The sequence below is a fragment of the Schistocerca gregaria genome, chromosome 8 (genome assembly GCF_023897955.1).
Source record: "Schistocerca gregaria isolate iqSchGreg1 chromosome 8, iqSchGreg1.2, whole genome shotgun sequence".
Taxonomy (NCBI): Eukaryota; Metazoa; Arthropoda; class Insecta; order Orthoptera; family Acrididae; genus Schistocerca; species Schistocerca gregaria.
Genome location: NC_064927.1, coordinates 125,099,977 through 125,117,605, shown reverse-complemented (window position 1 = coordinate 125,117,605; position 17,629 = coordinate 125,099,977). Strand labels below are relative to the sequence as shown.

The 17,629-nt window shown below is 41.2% G+C and overlaps 1 protein-coding gene across 1 annotated transcript in view; it reads right to left on the bottom strand.

The window, feature by feature from the left end:
- Positions 1-17,629, bottom strand: part of LOC126284348 (squamous cell carcinoma antigen recognized by T-cells 3) — a 79,590-nt gene that overhangs the window by 40,421 nt on the left and 21,540 nt on the right. The window contains exon 5 of the mRNA XM_049983203.1: positions 12,045-12,227. Coding sequence (XP_049839160.1) covers positions 12,045-12,227 — 183 coding nt within the window. The remainder of the gene's footprint in view (positions 1-12,044; positions 12,228-17,629) is intronic.

Below are 17,629 nucleotides of genomic sequence, written 5' to 3'. Positions count from 1 at the left end.
GAAAATTCCCTGAGAAAATAGTTATTTTAAAATAGCAAATACCAAACAGCAGAGGCTTTGAGCAGTCGACAGGCATACAAAGAAGAATGAAAGATGAACCACCTTTTCGAAGAAACCCTTGACAAGCAAGAGGACACACACACTCTCTCTCTCACTCATTCTCTCTCCTTCTCATATATACATAAACTTTGCCAGATGGACATACACTGTCAGTGCTGCAGTTCGACAGATGGACTGTGGTGAGGATTGTTCTGTTTGGAATGGGTAGAGCAGGAATGGAATGGAAAGCAGGAGGCAAGTGGAGGGGTTGCGGTCAGAATGTTACTGGCTTGGAGGGAGGCAGCAAATGTGAAGGATAGGAATGCAGGAGGATGCTATGGCAGGTACACGGGCTATGCATGTAACACACAGGCACTGAAGCTGGTGAGGTGTGGTGTGGTGTGGGAGTGTGGGTTGGGACAGGAGTGACTTGACAGAGGAGCGGAAACTCCTCAGTAGTAAGTGTGGGGTCAAAGCTGGTGCTAGTGAGAATGACTAAATGGCGCATGTTATGAAGAGCCATTCAACTCAAGCATGTTGTGCTCAGCAGTGTGTTGTGCCTCTGGTTGATAAATTTGGTTTTTGGCCACAGTGTGCTTGTTATTATTTATTCAGCCGGACAGTTGGTCGGCGGCCATGACCACATAAAATGCTGTGCAGAAACTGTAGCACTGCTGCTTTCACAGGCCCTGCTTTTGATGGGATAGGATAAGCCTATGGCAGGACTGCAGTAGGATGTGCTGGGTGGGTGAATTGGGCAGGTCTTGCACCTGGGTCTCCACACAGCTGTGACCCTTGTGGTAAGGCATTGTGTAGAATGTTTCTCCACACTGTAGTTGGTTACTGTGCTCCCACTGAAAGAATCTCCAACAAAACTAATCAACCAACCAACCAAAAAAAGCAAACAACTGGCCAAAGCCTAGCCTCTCATATCAAAGGTGCAAACCACTTCCTTCACCGACTCTTGACCACCCCACCACATTACCTTCTGGATCCCTACTCAGCACTGTTGATGCCATATGCCTATACACTAGCATTCCTCATGCCCATAGCCTTGCCACAATGCAACACAACTTCTCCCAACATCCTTCCTACTACAAACACAATATCTCATTCCTTATACACCTTATTAATTATATACTTATGCACAACTACTTCTCCTTTGAGGGGAAGGTAAATAAACAGCCAAGGGAATGCACATGGCAACCTCCTATGCCAGCCTGTTTACAGGCCATCTAGAGGAAACCATTCTAGCCCCCCAAAACCCAAACTCCTTACCTGTTTCAGATTCAATGATGATATCTTCATGATCTGGACCCATGGCCAAGACACCCTATTCTCATTCCTCCTCAACCTTCACACCTTCCCTCTCAGCCGCTTCACCTGTCCTAATCTACCCAACATGACACCTTCCTGGATGTTGAGCACCTCCTCTCTGATGGCTCCATCCAAAGCCCTGTCAACATTAAGCCCACTAACAACCAACAACACCTGCATTTTGGCAGCTGCCAACCCTCCCACCAAAAAGTCACTCCCATATTGTCTGCACATCCACAAACAGTATATCTGCACTAATAAGATTTCCCTTGGCCAGTATGCTCAAGGACTTCATAGACAGGCTCTCAAAACCTAGTCCACGATCCCCACTCCTTTCTTCCTCCCAAGAATCACTGCAAAAGAGTGCCCACTCCCCTTGCAATCCATTATCACAATGGAATGGAACGACTTACCAAAAACTTTAGTTATCTATCAAGCCCAGAAATGAGCGACATCCTGCCCATGACCCTTCCCATTCCTCCTAAAGTGGTATTCTGTGCCCACCCTACCTACACACCATCCTATGAAACTTCAATTCCCAACTACTTGCCACAGGGGTTTTATCCCTGTGGAAGACCCAGGTGCAACACCTGCCCAATTCACCCATTCTCATCAGAGGCAAGGCCACCTATGAAAGCAGCCATGTTATATATAAACTTTGCTGACTTCTGCACAGCATTTTATTGGGCATGAACACCAACTGTTCATCAGAATCAATGGGCACTGCCAAACTGTGGCCAAGAACAGAGTTCACCTTTCAGTGGCATAAAACATTGCTGAGCACAGCATGTTCTAGTTAAATGGTTGATTCTCAACCTGTGCCATCAGGATCCTTCTCTACAGCACCAGTTTTTCTGAACTATGTGGATGGCAGTTATCCCTCCAACACATCCTTTGCTCCCATAATTCTCCTGGCCCCAATTTCCACTACCTCAATGTCCTCACAGTCTTCACTTAACAGTTTCCCCTCCTCTGTCCTGTTACCACCCCTCTCCCAATCCATGCCATCTCTTCTTCTTCTTCTTCTTCTTCTTAATCATCATACACCTCACGTCACAAGCTGCGGTACTCATGTGCCATGTGTAGCTCGTGTGGCTGCCATGCTTCCCTCTCACATTCCTATCCAACACACTTCTGCCTCCTTCTGAGCTGTTGGCTATCCATCCCCAACCCCTCCTCCTGCTTACCGCCTCCTTCTCCCTCTACCCATTCTAACCACCGCAACCCTCATCCCATCTCATCTGCCGAACTGCAAACCTGGCATTCTGTGTCCAGATGGCACAACGTAAGAGTGTGTGTGTGTGTGTGTGTGTGTGTGTGTGTGTGTGTGTGTGTGTGTGTGTGTCCGTCCGTCTGTCCATCCCTTGCTTGTTGAAGGGTTTTGAAAACTAACAAAAATTTAATTCTTTTTTGTGTGCCTGTCAACAACTCAAAGCCCCCAGTGTTTGGTGAGTGGCCTTCCTTCCTCCTAAATTATTTACTTTCTGCCAGAATGTCAGAACTTTGGTAACTGCATTTATTTTAAAAAAGGACCATTAATTTTCTACTGTAATGATTTTGTTGAAAGACTGCATATTGTACTTGAACTAATGGATTACTCGCCACAATGCTACAATGAAAGGTGGTAGAATATGTGACAGCCTGTCACATGCAGACAATGACCAAAATTGTGGCAAATTCTGCAAAAGACTTGCAGATTTGTCAGTGAAGGTAATGGTACTGGTCTAACTGCTGTATGAGGAAATATCACCAATGCAAGTATAGTACCACCAAGTCCCTTAAATACAAAATACAACATATTGTTGTTGTCATTGAAGAAGTTGTACTATTCATAATGAGACTAAAATCATACACAGTCACTGCACAAACAAATAGTCTATTCAGGAAAGTCATGCCACATCCAAAACGTAGCATGAAAATTACGATTACTGTACCTTCAATTTTTTATTTATTTGATTTAGATGTTGGGAGTGATTTTCCATTTGATGATAAAAACTGTTCCCATGGCAGATGGTTTACATGCAACAGAAGAAGTGAAGAAAATTCGTTTCTCTCTCATGGATTTTCTCAACACGATGTGTATCAGAATGCATGCCAAAATGTGAGAAATAAGAAGAGGAGAGAGTTAATAGTGAAGACAATTGAAGTGTGGAAATAAATCTAGCTGATATGTACATGCCAACAAAAAGCTTAAAAAAAGATTGAAAAAATTGTTTTCTGATGTATCAATTCCCATTTTTCAGTGTAACATACAGAAGGATGCTTTTACAGGCAGGGCTGGTGATATGAGATATGTTCAAATTATCAGTTGTAACTTAGCGTATTATCTTTTTGAGAAAATGTTTTACAACTGGCACTCTGACTAATAACTATACAGCATTACGCAGCAAACAACAGTTCCAACTGCAAAAAGGATACCATTACAACAGTATATATATATATATATATATATATATATATATATATATATATATATATATATATATATATATATATATATTAAAAACAAAGATTCCAAGACTTACCAAGCGGGAAAGCGCCGGCAGACAGGCACATGAACAAAACACACAAACACACACACAGAATTACGAGCTTTCGCAACTGGCAGTTGCTTCGTCAGGAAAGAGGGAAGGAGAGGGAAAAATGAAAGGATGTGGGTTTTAAGGGAGAGGGTAAGGAGTCATTCCAATCCCGGGAGCGGAAAGACTTCCCTTAGGGGAAAAAAAAGGACAGGTGTACACTCGCACACACACACACATATCCATCCGCACATACACAGACACAAGCAGACATATTTAAAGGCAAAGAGTTAAGGGCAGAGATGTCAGTCGAGGCGGAAGTACAGAGGCAAAGAAGTTGTTGAAAGACAGGTGAGGTATGAGCGGCGGCAACTTGAAATTAGCGGAGGTTGAGGCCTGGCGGATATCGAGAAGAGAGGATATACTGAAGGGCGAGTTCCCATCTCCGGAGTTCGGATAGGTTGGTGTTGGTGGGAAGTATCCAGATAACTCGGACGGTGTAACACTGTGCCAAGATGTGCTGGCCGTGCATCAAGGCATGTTTAGCCACAGGGTGATCCTCATTACCAACAAACACTGTCTGCCTGTGTCCATTCATGCGAATGGACAGTTTGTTGCTGGTCATTCCCACATAGAAAGCATCACAGTGCAGGCAGGTCAGTTGGTAAATCACGTGGGTGCTTTCACATGTGGCTCTCCCTTTGATCGTGTACACCTTCCGGGTTACAGGACTGGAGTAGGTGGTGGTGTGAGGGTGCATAGGACAGGTTTTACACCGGGGGCGGTTGCAAGGGTAGGAGCCAGAGGGTAGGGGAGGTGGTTTGGGGATTTCATAGGGATGAACCAAGAGGTTACGAAGGTTAGGTGGACGGCGGAAAGACACTCTTGGTGGAGTGGGGAGGATTTCATGAAGGATGGATCTCATTTCGGGGCAGGATTTTAGGAAGTCGTATCCCTGCTGGAGAGCCACATTCAAGGTCTGATCCAGTCCCGGGAAGTATTCTGTTACAAGTGGGGCACTTTTGGGGTTCTTCTGTGAGAGGTTCTGGGTTTGAGGGGATGAGGAAGTGGCTCTGGTTATCTGCTTCTGTACCAGGTTGGGAGGGTAGTTGCGGGATGCGAAAGCTGTTTTCAGGTTGTTGGTGTAATGGTCGAGGGATTCAGGACTGGAGCAGATTCGTTTGCCACGAAGGCCTAGGCTGTAGGGAAGGGACCGTTTGATATGGAATGGGTGGCAGCTGTCATAATGGAGGTACTGTTGCTTGTTGGTGGCTTTGATGTGGACGGATGTGTGCAGCTGGCCATTGGACAGATGGAGGTCAACATCTAGGAAAGTGGCATGGGATTTGGAGTAGGACCAGGTGAATCTGATGGAACCAAAGGAGTTGAGGTTGGAGAGGAAATTCTGGAGTTGTTCTTCACTGTGAGTCCAGATCATGAAGATGTCATCAATAAATCTGTACCAAACTTTGGGTTGGCAGGCTTGGGTAACCAAGAAGGCTTCCTCTAAGCGACCCATAAATAGGTTGGCATACGAGGGGGCCATCCTGGTACCCATGGCTGTTCCCTTTAATTGTTGGTATGTCTGGCCTTCAAAAGTGAAGAAGTTGTGGGTCAGGATGAAGCTGGCTAAGGTGACGAGGAAAGAGGTTTCAGGTAGGGTGGCAGGTGATCGGCGTGAAAGGAAGTGCTCCATTGCAGCGAGGCCCTGGACGTGCGGGATATTTGTGTATAGGGAAGTGGCATCAATGGTTACCAGGATGGTTTCTGGGGGTAACAGACTGGGTACGGATTCCAGGCTTTCGAGAAAGTGGTTGGTGTCTTTGATGAAGGATGGGAGACTGCATGTAATGGGTTGAAGGTGTTGATCTACGTAGGCAGAGATACGTTCTGTGGGGGCTTGGTAACCAGCTACAATGGGGCGGCCAGGATGTTTGGGTTTGTGAATTTTAGGAAGTAGGTAGAAGGTAGGAGTGCGAGGTGACGGTGGGGTGAGGAGTTTGATGGAGTCAGGTGAAAGGTTTTGTAGGGGGCCTAAGGTTCTGAGGATTCCTTGAAGCTCCGCCTGGACATCAGGAATGGGATTACTTCGGCAAACTTTGTATGTAGAGTTGTCTGAAAGCTGACGCAGTCCCTCAGCCACATACTCCCGACGATCAAGTACCACAGTCGTGGAACCCTTGTCAGCCGGAAGAATGATGATGGATCGGTCAGCTTTCAGATCACGGATAGCCTGGGATTCGGCTGTGGTGATGTTGGGAGTAGGATTAAGGTTTTTCAAGAAAGATTGAGAGGCAAGGCTGGAAGTGAGAAATTCCTGGAAGGTTTGGAGAGGGTGATTTTGAGGAAGAGGAGGTGGGTCCCGCTGTGATGGAGGACGGAACTGTTGCAGGCAGGGTTCAATTTGGATAGTGTCTTGGGGAGTTGGATCATTAGGAGTGGGATCAGGATTGTTTTTCTTCGTGGCAAAGTGATATTTCCAGCAGAGACTACGAGTGTAGGACAGTAAATCCTTGACAAGGGCAGTTTGGTTGAACCTGGGAGTGGGGCTGAAGGTGAGGCCTTTGGATAGGACAGAGGTTTCGGATTGGGAGAGGGGTTTGGAGGAAAGGTTAACTACTGAATTGGGGTGTTGTGGTTCCAGATTGTGTTGACTAGAATTTTGAGGTGTTGGGGGGAGTGGAGCTGGAAGTGGGAGATTGAGTAGATGGGAGAGACTGGGTCTGTGTGCAATGAGAGGAGGTTGAGGTTTGTTGGAAAGGTTGTGGAGGGTGAGTGAGTTGCCTTTCCGGAGGTGGGAAACCAGGAGATTGGATAGTTTTTTGAGGTGGAGGGTGGCATGTTGTTCTAATTTGCGGTTGGCCTGTAGGAGGATGCTATGTACAGCCGGTGTGGATGTGGGAGAGGAAAGATTGAGGACTTTGATTTGGGATAGGAGTTGACGGGTGTGTTCATTGGCCGAGTCGATGTATAGGTGAAGGATTAGGCGGGTGAGGGCTATGGATTGTGCTGTTTGGAACTGGTATAAGGACTGATGGAAAGAAGGATTGCAGCCAGAGATGGGAACTTTAAGTGTGAGGCCTTTGGGAGTAATGCCAAATGTCAGACAAGCCTGAGTAAATAAAATATGGGAGCGTAATCTGGCTAGGGTGAAGGCATGTTTGCGGAGGGAATGTAAATAAAATTTAATGGGGTCGTTGTAGGGATGTTGTGAGGTTGACATGGTATTGGTAGGTGGAAAGGGTAATATGAGGTTAAAGTGAAAGTAAAGAGAGATTTATATAGGGAGAGAAAAAGGTGTGAAAAAAGTCGAAAAAGTGTTGGTTTGAGATGAGCTATGTTGATCATGTGCTGAACTTAGGTTGGTGAACAACAATGGGTGCAAAGGTTGGGTAGTTATGTTGTCTCCAGATCCCCTTACTGTTTGCCTTTAAATATGTCTGCTTGTGTCTGTGTATGTGCGGATGGATATGTGTCTGTGTGTGTGTGTGCGAGTGTACATCTGTCCTTTTTTTCCCCCAAGGGAAGTGTTTCCGCTCCCGGGATTGGAATGACTCCTTACCCTCGCCCTTAAAACCCACATCCTTTCGTCTTTCCCTCTCCTTCCTGAAGAAGCAACCATCGGTTGTGAAAGCTAGCAATTCTGTGTGTGTGTTTGTGTGTTTTGTTCATGTGCCTGTCTGCCGGCGCTTTCCCGCTTGGTAAGTCTTGGAATATATATATATAATTCACATCAAAATATCTGTTTCTGTCCCAAAGTTGACATTGGAACATAGTACACAAGTTGGACTTTATTACCAGGGGATATACAATATTAATTAAAACTATATTTAAAAAAATACAACACAGAGAAGGGATGATGGAAGGAAGATTTAGGTTTAATGTCCCATCAAGAACAAGGTCATGAGAGACAAAGCATAAGCTCCTTTTGGGGAAGCAAATATCAGTCACACTCTTTCAAAGGAACCATCACTGGCTTATGCCTTACTACTAGAATGATGGAGTTTCTAAGATTTCTAAAATGGCAGAAAGGGGTCATTTTGAGTCCACATGAAACACTTTCATATTTAAAGTAAACAAGTAACTTATTTTGTGTTTTTGAATCCCCACCTTTCTGCAAGTTATAACAACAACCGCTTAACATGATAAGTAATACATTAATTATTTCTTTTAGCAAATCTTAATTGTTTAGCACTGCTTATGCTAACAAATTTCATAAGATGTAGATTTTCATATATTATCTATTTGTAAAACTACAAAAATTTGTATGTATAGTCCAAATATTATACTCATGCATATTTCACATGTGTCTTTGTTGTACTCTTTAATCAAGTCACTCGAATCTGCTAGATGCACTTAGCATGGGTGATTTCTGCTTTATGTGCACATTTTCTGCACAAAGCTCAGTGTTGCTGGTCTAGTTGCCTTTGCAGAGGCTGATTTGGAACTTCAACTTTCTAGATGATTCTGGTCCCATAACCTCATTTTTCATCTACTCTTCTTCATGCTTTTTCATTTCCTTGAGTTCATTGGTGAATTTTGAACTTCTTCCTTTCCATTTCCTTGCTCACAGATGACTCATGCATTTACTGCTGCCATGTCCAATATGTAGTAAATTTATGGGTCATTTGATCAACCATCCGAACTTTATTGCATTGTAGATTGTAATAGTATTAAGTTTCTTCTTTCCTTCTTCGCTTACAGCTACTTCAGCATGCAGTGCACACAGAAGAGTAGGATTTTTCTTCTTACATCTACATTATTACATCTACATGACTACTCTGCAATTCACATTTAAGTGCTTGGCAGAGGGTTCATCGAACCACAATCATACTATCTCTCTACTATTCACTCCCGAACAGCGAGCGGGAAAAACGAACACCTAAACCTTTCTGTTCGAGCTCTGATTTCTCTTATTTTATTTTGATGATCATTCCTACCTATGTAGGTTGGGCTCAACAAAATATTTTCGCATTCGGAAGAGAAAGTTGGTGACTGAAATTTCGTAAAAAGCTCTCGCCGCGACGAAAAACGTCTATGCTGTAATGACTTCCATCCCAACTCGTGTTTCATATCTGCCACACTCTCTCCTCTATAACGCGATAATACAAAACGAGCTGCCCTTCTTTGCACCCTCTCGATGTCCTCCGTCAATCCCACCTGGTAAGGATCCCACACCGCGCAGCAATATTCTAACAGAGGACGAACGAGTGTAGTGTAAGCTGTCTCTTTAGTGGACTTGTTGCATCTTCTAAGTGTCCTGCCAATGAAACGCAACCTTTGGCTCGCCTTCCCGACAATATTATCTATGTGGTCCTTCCAACTGAAGTTGTTCGTAATTTTAACACCCAGGTACTTAGTTGAATTGACAGCCTTGAGAATTGTACTATTTATCGAGTAATCGAATTCCAACGAAGTTCTTTTGGAACTCATGTGGATCATCTCACACTTTTCGTTATTTAGCATCAACTGCCACCTGACACACCATACAGCAATCTTTTCTAAATCGCTTTGCAGCTGATACTGGTCTTCGGATGACCTTACTAGACGGTAAATTACAGCATCATCTGCGAACAGTCTAAGAGAACTGCTCAGATTGTCACTCAGGTCATTTATATAGATCAGGAACAGTAGAGGTCCCAGGACGCTTCCCTGGGGAACACCTGATATCACTTCAGTTTTACTCGATGATTTGCCGTCTATTACTACGAACTGCGACCTTCCTGACAGGAAATCACGAATCCAGTCGCACAACTGAGACGATACCCCATAGCTCCGCAGCTTGATTAGAAGTCGCTTGTGAGGAACGGTGTCAAAAGCTTTCCGGAAATCTAGAAATACGGAATCAACTTGAGATCCCCCGTCGATAGCGGCCATTACTTCGTGCGAATAAAGAGCTAGCTGCGTTGCACAAGAGCGATGTTTTCTGAAGCCATGCTGATTACGTGTCAATAGATCGTTCCCTTCGAGGTGATTCATAATGTTTGAATACAGTATATGCTCCAAAACCCTACTGCAAACCGACGTCAATGATATAGGTCTGTAGTTAAATGGATTACTCCTACTACCCTTCTTGAACACTGGTGCGACCTGCGCAATTTTCCAATCTGTAGGTACAGATCTATCGGTGAGCGAGCGGTTGTATATGAGTGCTAAGTAGGGAGCTATAGTATCAGCGTAATCTGAAAGGAACCTAATCGGTATACAATCTGGACCTGAAGACTTGCCCGTATCAAGCGATTTGAGTTGCTTCGCAACCCCTAAGGTATCTACTTCTAAGAAACTCATGCTAGCAGATGTTCGTGTTTCAAATTCTGGAATATTCCATTCGTCTTCCCTGGTGAAGGAATTTCGGAAAACTGCGTTCAATAACTCCGCTTTAGCGGCACAGTCGTCGATAACAGTACCATTGGCACTGCGCAGCGAAGGTATTGACTGCGTCTTGCCGCTTGTGTACTTTACATACGACCAGAATTTCTTCGGATTTTCTACCAAATTTCGAGACAATGTTTCGTTGTGGAACCTATTAAAGGCATCTCGCATCGAAGTACGTGCCAAATTTCGCGCGTCTGTAAATTTTAGCCCATCTTCAGGATTTCGCGTTCTTCTGAATTTCCTTACAATATATTTAGTCATGGTGCAGTTGGTGCTGTCAGTTTTACATAGGATTTCAGTATTTGCCTTCTTTACCTCTTAAGAGATTTCATGATAGATCACTCATTGTACCAACTAATCCAGTTTTATTTTCTTTGGGCTTCTTGGCAAGTTCGAAGAGATGAGAAGTTGTTGTCTGTCATCATGTTTCTTCCTTGATTTGAAAATGGCTCCTTGAGATATAGAACAATGTATTCTTCAAATGACTGCTCCTCTCTCTGTGTGTCCTCTTTTTTGAGGTACAGAAATGCATTACATATATATTTTGTTGCTACATGGACAGCAACACATTTTGAGACCATATTTTTTGCCTTTGTTTGGCATGAATTAAATGAACCTGCATTTTGTTTTGCTTCATAATACTTGCTTTTCTGCGGTTATATTTTCTCCAGCACAGTGAGAATGAATATGGTCTAATATGAACTTTCCCCAAATTTCAAATACAAGGGTAAAATTGTTGGCTGAAAGTCATTCAGCTTGCATTGATTTTTCATTAAAATGGAGAAACCTGAGAAGCTCCTGAAATCTGTCCATTGGCATAACATCTTTGATAAAAGTAGGCCTCCAAGAATACAAACAAAGATCATCCACAAACAAACCTTTTATAAAAATGACATCCTGAGTGTGTACAACGGCCAGCAACATTTACAGTTCATCAAGTGGCACGCTCCAGTCATCATTTTTGTAGTAATTTTTTAGCATTTGGTGCTATACATTTCCTCATGAGATGTAGCCATTCTTCATCACAAATAAGACAGAAAGCACTGATGAGAGTAGTCTACTCACTGGCAGACATGAGTAGACAGGACTTCCTATCTCTTTCAGAATGTTCACTGACGACCTTCGAGAAGGCCATCTCCCATTCAGTTCAATCCCTAGCAACCATCTCGGTAGAGATGATCACACTGAGTCTACGGTGAAGGAAGAGGAAAGTGTTGACTGAGATCAGCATCTGACTCCTCCTCGTTCACAATGTCTTCATCTTTGTCTCTGGTAAAAACTCCGTAACTTCATCATTGAAGTCAAATACCAGTTCATTGTTGAAACATATCTTCAGAAGCATGTCCATGCTGACATGTCTAAGAGTGTCTTTCACAGACAAAGAATTTTACCTGAATGACACAATATAATGATTACCGATTGTTGTTGCTTAATTGTTACGGTAGATTATATAAATACATTCAAAAGAGAAATTACAGAAGTGTCAAATCGACCATTTCTGCTGTTCTAAGTTTTTCAAATGAAATTTTTAAGTAAAATATATAGACTTTTAAAACTTAACACCTCATAATAACAAGGAAAAATAAAACTTGAAAAAATTCTGTGACTTCACCAACAAATTTTAAAAAAATGGATTTGACATTGAAGAAAAAAGTATGACAAGGATCATTTAGACCCCTTCTTCCATTACAGTGTCAAGTATAGTGAGTAATAGTATTACTGTTACTACTGCAAACAATACAACAACAACAATAATATAGAGAATGCCATGTTATTGTAAAAAGAGGAACGTACCAGCTGTTTCTCGAATTTTTCCAGTCGGTGCATCTCTGATTCTACCTCAGACACATCAAAATCTATTGGAACGTTATGTGAATTTGCCCATTCAAAAAACTCTCTATAAGATTTATCTGTCCCTGCCAAAGGGACAGACAGCAATCGACGCCAAAGTTTTGCTTCCTTTTCTGACTGATCAACCTACAAATGAAATTAACAATAATTTCTTCATGAGCAATTTAAAGTACAGGAGGCTATATTAACAACAAAAATTTTAATAATAAGATATCACAAAGCAAGATGCATCTAACAGTAACCTCAACCATTTTATCTACATACAAATTGAAACAGAACCCTGTTTCTCTAAAGTCACATTCTGCAACTCAAGTAAAATGCAGTAAAGCATATTATTTTCAAAAAAATTATCAATTATGTTATCTACACAGTAAATGAGACAAACTGTCCTTTCTGAAAGTCCTCTAAGGCATCAATCACACAGAAAAGTCTGCCTTGCTGATGTCACTGTCAAACATAAATATGTTATTAAAAGAGTCAATTCTTGCAGCATAGTTTGCTAGCTTAATATGGTCACAAGGAAGCAAGGAGAACGAATATTTATCTGGTGCATTACAAGGGGACATTGGTCTACTTGAAGGAATAGTAATTTTATTATTTGCTGTTATGTATAAATAAATTTGTGTTCCACAAATAACATATCACTCAATGTATGCCAAAAATTTAACTGGGCCAGAGAAAACAGTGATTGTGTATACGTAAATGTATGTTGTGTGAGTAAAATATCAATCAACAGTTCCCAAAAATTTAAGTGATCTAGATACAAGGATGTAGTAGAGCTTGCACGCAAAACACCAAATGATATAAACATTCCATGGTCATCATTATTTTACAATTATATTTCAGTTTTGCAAAAGTTACAGTATTTCAACCAACAATGATATGTTTACTGGTCCACCCTCCCTTCTCCCCCCGCAATAGGTGGAGAATGTATCTCATACAATGGCATCTCTGATTTGCAGCTTAAGAAGAAAAATTTCATTTTAACAGTGTGCACTGCCTACATGAATACTTATCATGAATGTTCATATACAATTAATATTTAAAATAGAAGTTTTCCAAATATCATAACTTAAATTCACTTAGGTGCACACTTTGTAATTTGGAAAGAAATAACAAGCTGAACTGATACTGAGGTAACATACATGGACAGCTTACAGTGTCTACTATCATAATGCAAAATATAAATTTCTTCTTTCACATATTACTATTCTCACAAGTGTATCCTTTATGGGAATGACCAACGAAGTAAAATAATGCAGTTTCCAATGTGTAGGTTGTTTTGAGGGATTCAAGTCATTCTTGTTTCTGATAAAGTGTGTAGTACAAGTCTACTTACTTCTTCAGTGAAGCTGATTTATTGCATAAAATGAACAATATGTGCTTATCATATCCAATTAAATTTTGTTAAAATCCAATCAACTTTTCTGTGCAAATTAGCATTGACTCATTAACCAGTGACTGCCTGCCAATCTGTTCATGCAATACGAAGAATGTAGATAGTGCTGCAGTTACATATTATTGCTTACTAAATAAAACAGATGCTTGCGTAACGCCGGAACACACACACATCGGCTTCTTACCAGGCAGAACCTACCATATCATTGCTAATGAGATGTCATCAGAGAGGCATAGGTAGTTAAGTGCATATCTCAAAATACTATCATGAATGTATTTTATACAGGGCGGGTGGTACCTGAAAAAAATTGCTGCAAAAATAACTGGGACTTACTTTGATGACGAGAAATTACAGTACTGCCAACATGTGAACTTAAAAGAGAGGGGAAAAACTATTCCCACGTTTGAAAAATGTTAGTTCCTTTGTCGAGGGGAAAAGTGGGATAGGTTTGAGGAAGCAGCACACATGACTCAGACTCAGTGAGGAAGCTACTTGTTGTGAGTAAAAGAGGATGCAAAGTTTCTCTCCGACACATTTCCCTTAATCGTTGTTGTTGCTCACTGATGGTTGATTTAGGGCGGGGGGGGGGGCAGTGAGTTTATCGGAAGGGAAGGAAGTCAGTCGGCCATGGCCTTTCCAAGAAACCATTCCAGTATTTCCCTGAAGCCACTTAGGGAAATCAGGATGGCCGGATGCGGGTTTGAACCATCACGTCCTCCCAAATGTGGGTACAGTGTGATAACCAATTCAAGTCCAGTTTGCTAACCACTGCGCCACTTCGCTCACAGATCTTCTCATAGACATTTAAGGAGTTGGGTATTCTGACTACTGTTTCACAGTATACTTATTTCCTCAAGAAATTTGTTGTAATTGACCCACTGTGGTTGAAAAGAAACAATTATGTACATAATTACAATACCAGATGGCAAATGACATTCATTATTCCACATTAATGTTGTCTTTAGCACAGAAAGGGATGCACAATGCTGCAACTAAAATTTCGAATCACTTACCCAGGGCTACAAAAGGTCTACCAAAAAGCAAAGCAAAATTTTAAAACAAATCTCAAAAGTTTCTCCTTGACAACTCCTTCTATTCCATAGAATAATTTCTTTTATTGTAACGTGTAAAAGGGGGTGGACAGAAATCACCAACACACATCTGCAGGTTTTTTTTTAACTTATTTATAATTATTCAGCATGTAGCCATATTTACAAATTAATTTGTGCTGTGAATGGCAAATGACTGTTCCACATATTTTCCTGATGTATCATGCAAGACAATCCACGGAACAAGAAATAAGTAAATCAAGTGAATTTCCCTTCTGATATCATTTTACAAGAAATGTGGTTTGCGATTGCTTAAGCCCATATTAGACTACAAATGTAAAAGTCCAGGGCTGAATTACCAGTTGGTCTGAGAATTTTTTTTCTGAACCTAACAAATCTTTCACTTCTGACAGTGCTTAGGATATGTGTGTGTGTGTGTGTGTGTGGGGGGGGGGGGGGGGGGGGGGGGGGGAAGGAGTTACATCATGATTCAAACTCCTTGTTCAACTGTACCTGAAGTTGTTTTGAGACTCGAAGAAGTCATGAATATACTTCCTACAAAATGTATCAAGAACAATACAAAGCTCAGCCACAAGAAATAACTAGATATTTAGTCATTGACATCTACGGTGGCTTTAGCAGAAATAACCACATAAATTGTCGGAAAAGATAATGCAAGGCTTACATAGTGGGAGGGGGGAGGGGGGGGGGGGGAAACAACCTGTGGAGGAGCCAACCTGTAAGACACCTCTGCTACATACATGGCTCTTCACCATTTAAGATTAACAGACTACAGATAATCTTAAAATAAGAGCTGTGTGCTTCTGCATGCATTTGTGTAGTCATATTGAGAGTGTTACAGACAATAAAAACTCAAATTTTGGTTGCTAAATGGCAAATTGGATTAAGAAAAGGACTGCTAAAAAATTCAAAAACTATACAAGGTATCCCAGAACGTTTACCCTGATTCTAACAGATATTGCTATTTACTTATGCCTAGGACCTATGCTATCCTGTTTCTCGTGTGTTGACAAACTCATTAAGCTTCCATGATTCCTGAAACTGTTGCTAGGAGCCCCAATATCTCCAATCATGGTACAACAAAGGTTCAGCACAACTTAGGGAAAACTATCACCAGATGTCAGATTGGTTAAGGCATAGATGCAAATATTTTAGAAGCAGCAGGCAACCTTCATCCACAGCAGACACTGTCAAAAACATACGAAATGTGTTGACGAAGTCATAATCCAAAAGAGAGACACACACAGGCCTTCAGCTTTAAGCAGTGAAGATCACAGAAACAGTCGCAACTGTACAAAAAAAAAAAAAAAAAAAAAAAAAAAGAATATTTAAAAAAAAAACTCCAGATTTTGCAAAAGCTGATGCCTTGCAAATAATATGTTATTCTATATCAAAGGGATTGAAGATTTTTTTACAGCAAATAGCATTTTCAAATGAATCAATATTTCATTTAAGTAGTGTTGTAAATGGATGTAACATTTGTATTTGCGGCAACGGAAAGACTGTGAGGAAGTACACAAGGGATACCTGGAAGATCAGTGTCTGGTGTGTGCTAATGTATGACAAAGTCATCAGTCCATTCTTCTTCCATGTTATTGGTACTGCGTACTTAGATACATATCAGAATTATGCTATACCCCAGTTCCAGATGAAGCAGCCCAATGTAATGTTTCAACTAGATGGAGTACTGTCTCAGTGAACAACATGTAGTTGGGACTCTTTCAATGAAGAATTTCAAAATCAATGGATCATAAGGGATGGCCCAATCCCACAGCTACATTACCCTACTGAATTTCTTCCTTTGGGGATACGTTAAGACCAAGGTGTATGTAACATCTGTACCAGACAGGCACAAATTTTTTGAATGCAAATCTTTAAAAATGTCAAGCAACAAAATGTATGGTGTAGTACAGAGTACAGTTTGGATGTTTTACACATTGCCAGTTATACTGAAATTGAATGTATTAAATGACTGAAAACTTTATGATTGTATGTAGGCATGTGTCAAATATGGTGTCTGTGTTGATGTTAATTTCAGAGTTGAGATCACTTAAAATCTAGATAAACACTTTTGAATGCCCTGTATTATTATTATTACATATATGTATACATGTTGTAAATACCATGACACTAAAAACAGCAAAGCTAACATATTCTAATATTATCCATTGTAAGGATTGGATGTAATGGTTGTGAAGATAATAGCTGTTGTCATTTAGCATACAATACACAAATACAAGGAATATTATCCATGCACTGGATACGATTTACAAGTGATGCACATAGTGGAGAAAGAAAGCAATAACAAGCATAATGTACAAACAGGAGAGCAGTAAGACATCCATCAACAGATTCATGGGCCTTTTCTGGATTTAGCAGCAACGCAATACACACGAGCAGTTTGCACAAACAACTATTGGTATGTTGTTTCTTCATGTCCCATGTAAAATTTCTGGAATACTGCAAGATGATTAACAGCTCAGTGCAGTCAGTATGCTTGTTTACAGGACTAGCCAATATACAGGAAAGCAGATGGTTAAGCACGATGTAGTTGTGCCGAGTGTTACCATTATAGGAAAGGAGCAATTTGGTGAATGGGTGGTAGTATGAGGAACCATAACAGAGTCAGGTGTTGCCAATTTTAAAGTAAGAGAAAGGACTTTATGTAGAAATACCTTTGTTTGCTTTTATTTCATGTCTATTTTGTACTTTTTTTAAGTGCCTGTGTATGAAACTTTGAATGCAGACAGACACGCATGAAGGGAGCTTCTCTCTTGAAACAGACAGCTGTAGATAACATTCCTCGCATTTGGGTGTAGTAGTAGTAGTAGTAGTAGTAGTAGTAGTAGTAGAGGGGTTTTGGGCGCACGACAGCAAGGTCTTCAGTGCCCATTCAGTAACTTAGTGAGACGGGTGTCAAGAAAAATCCCAGAACAGGAATATAAAACGGAACAGAAAACATGGGTAATAATCGTCGAAAAACATGCTCACCCACACTAAAGTGTGGGATGACGCAGAGCGTCAGCAGTAAAACATGGACAACACAGGAAGAAAATGAT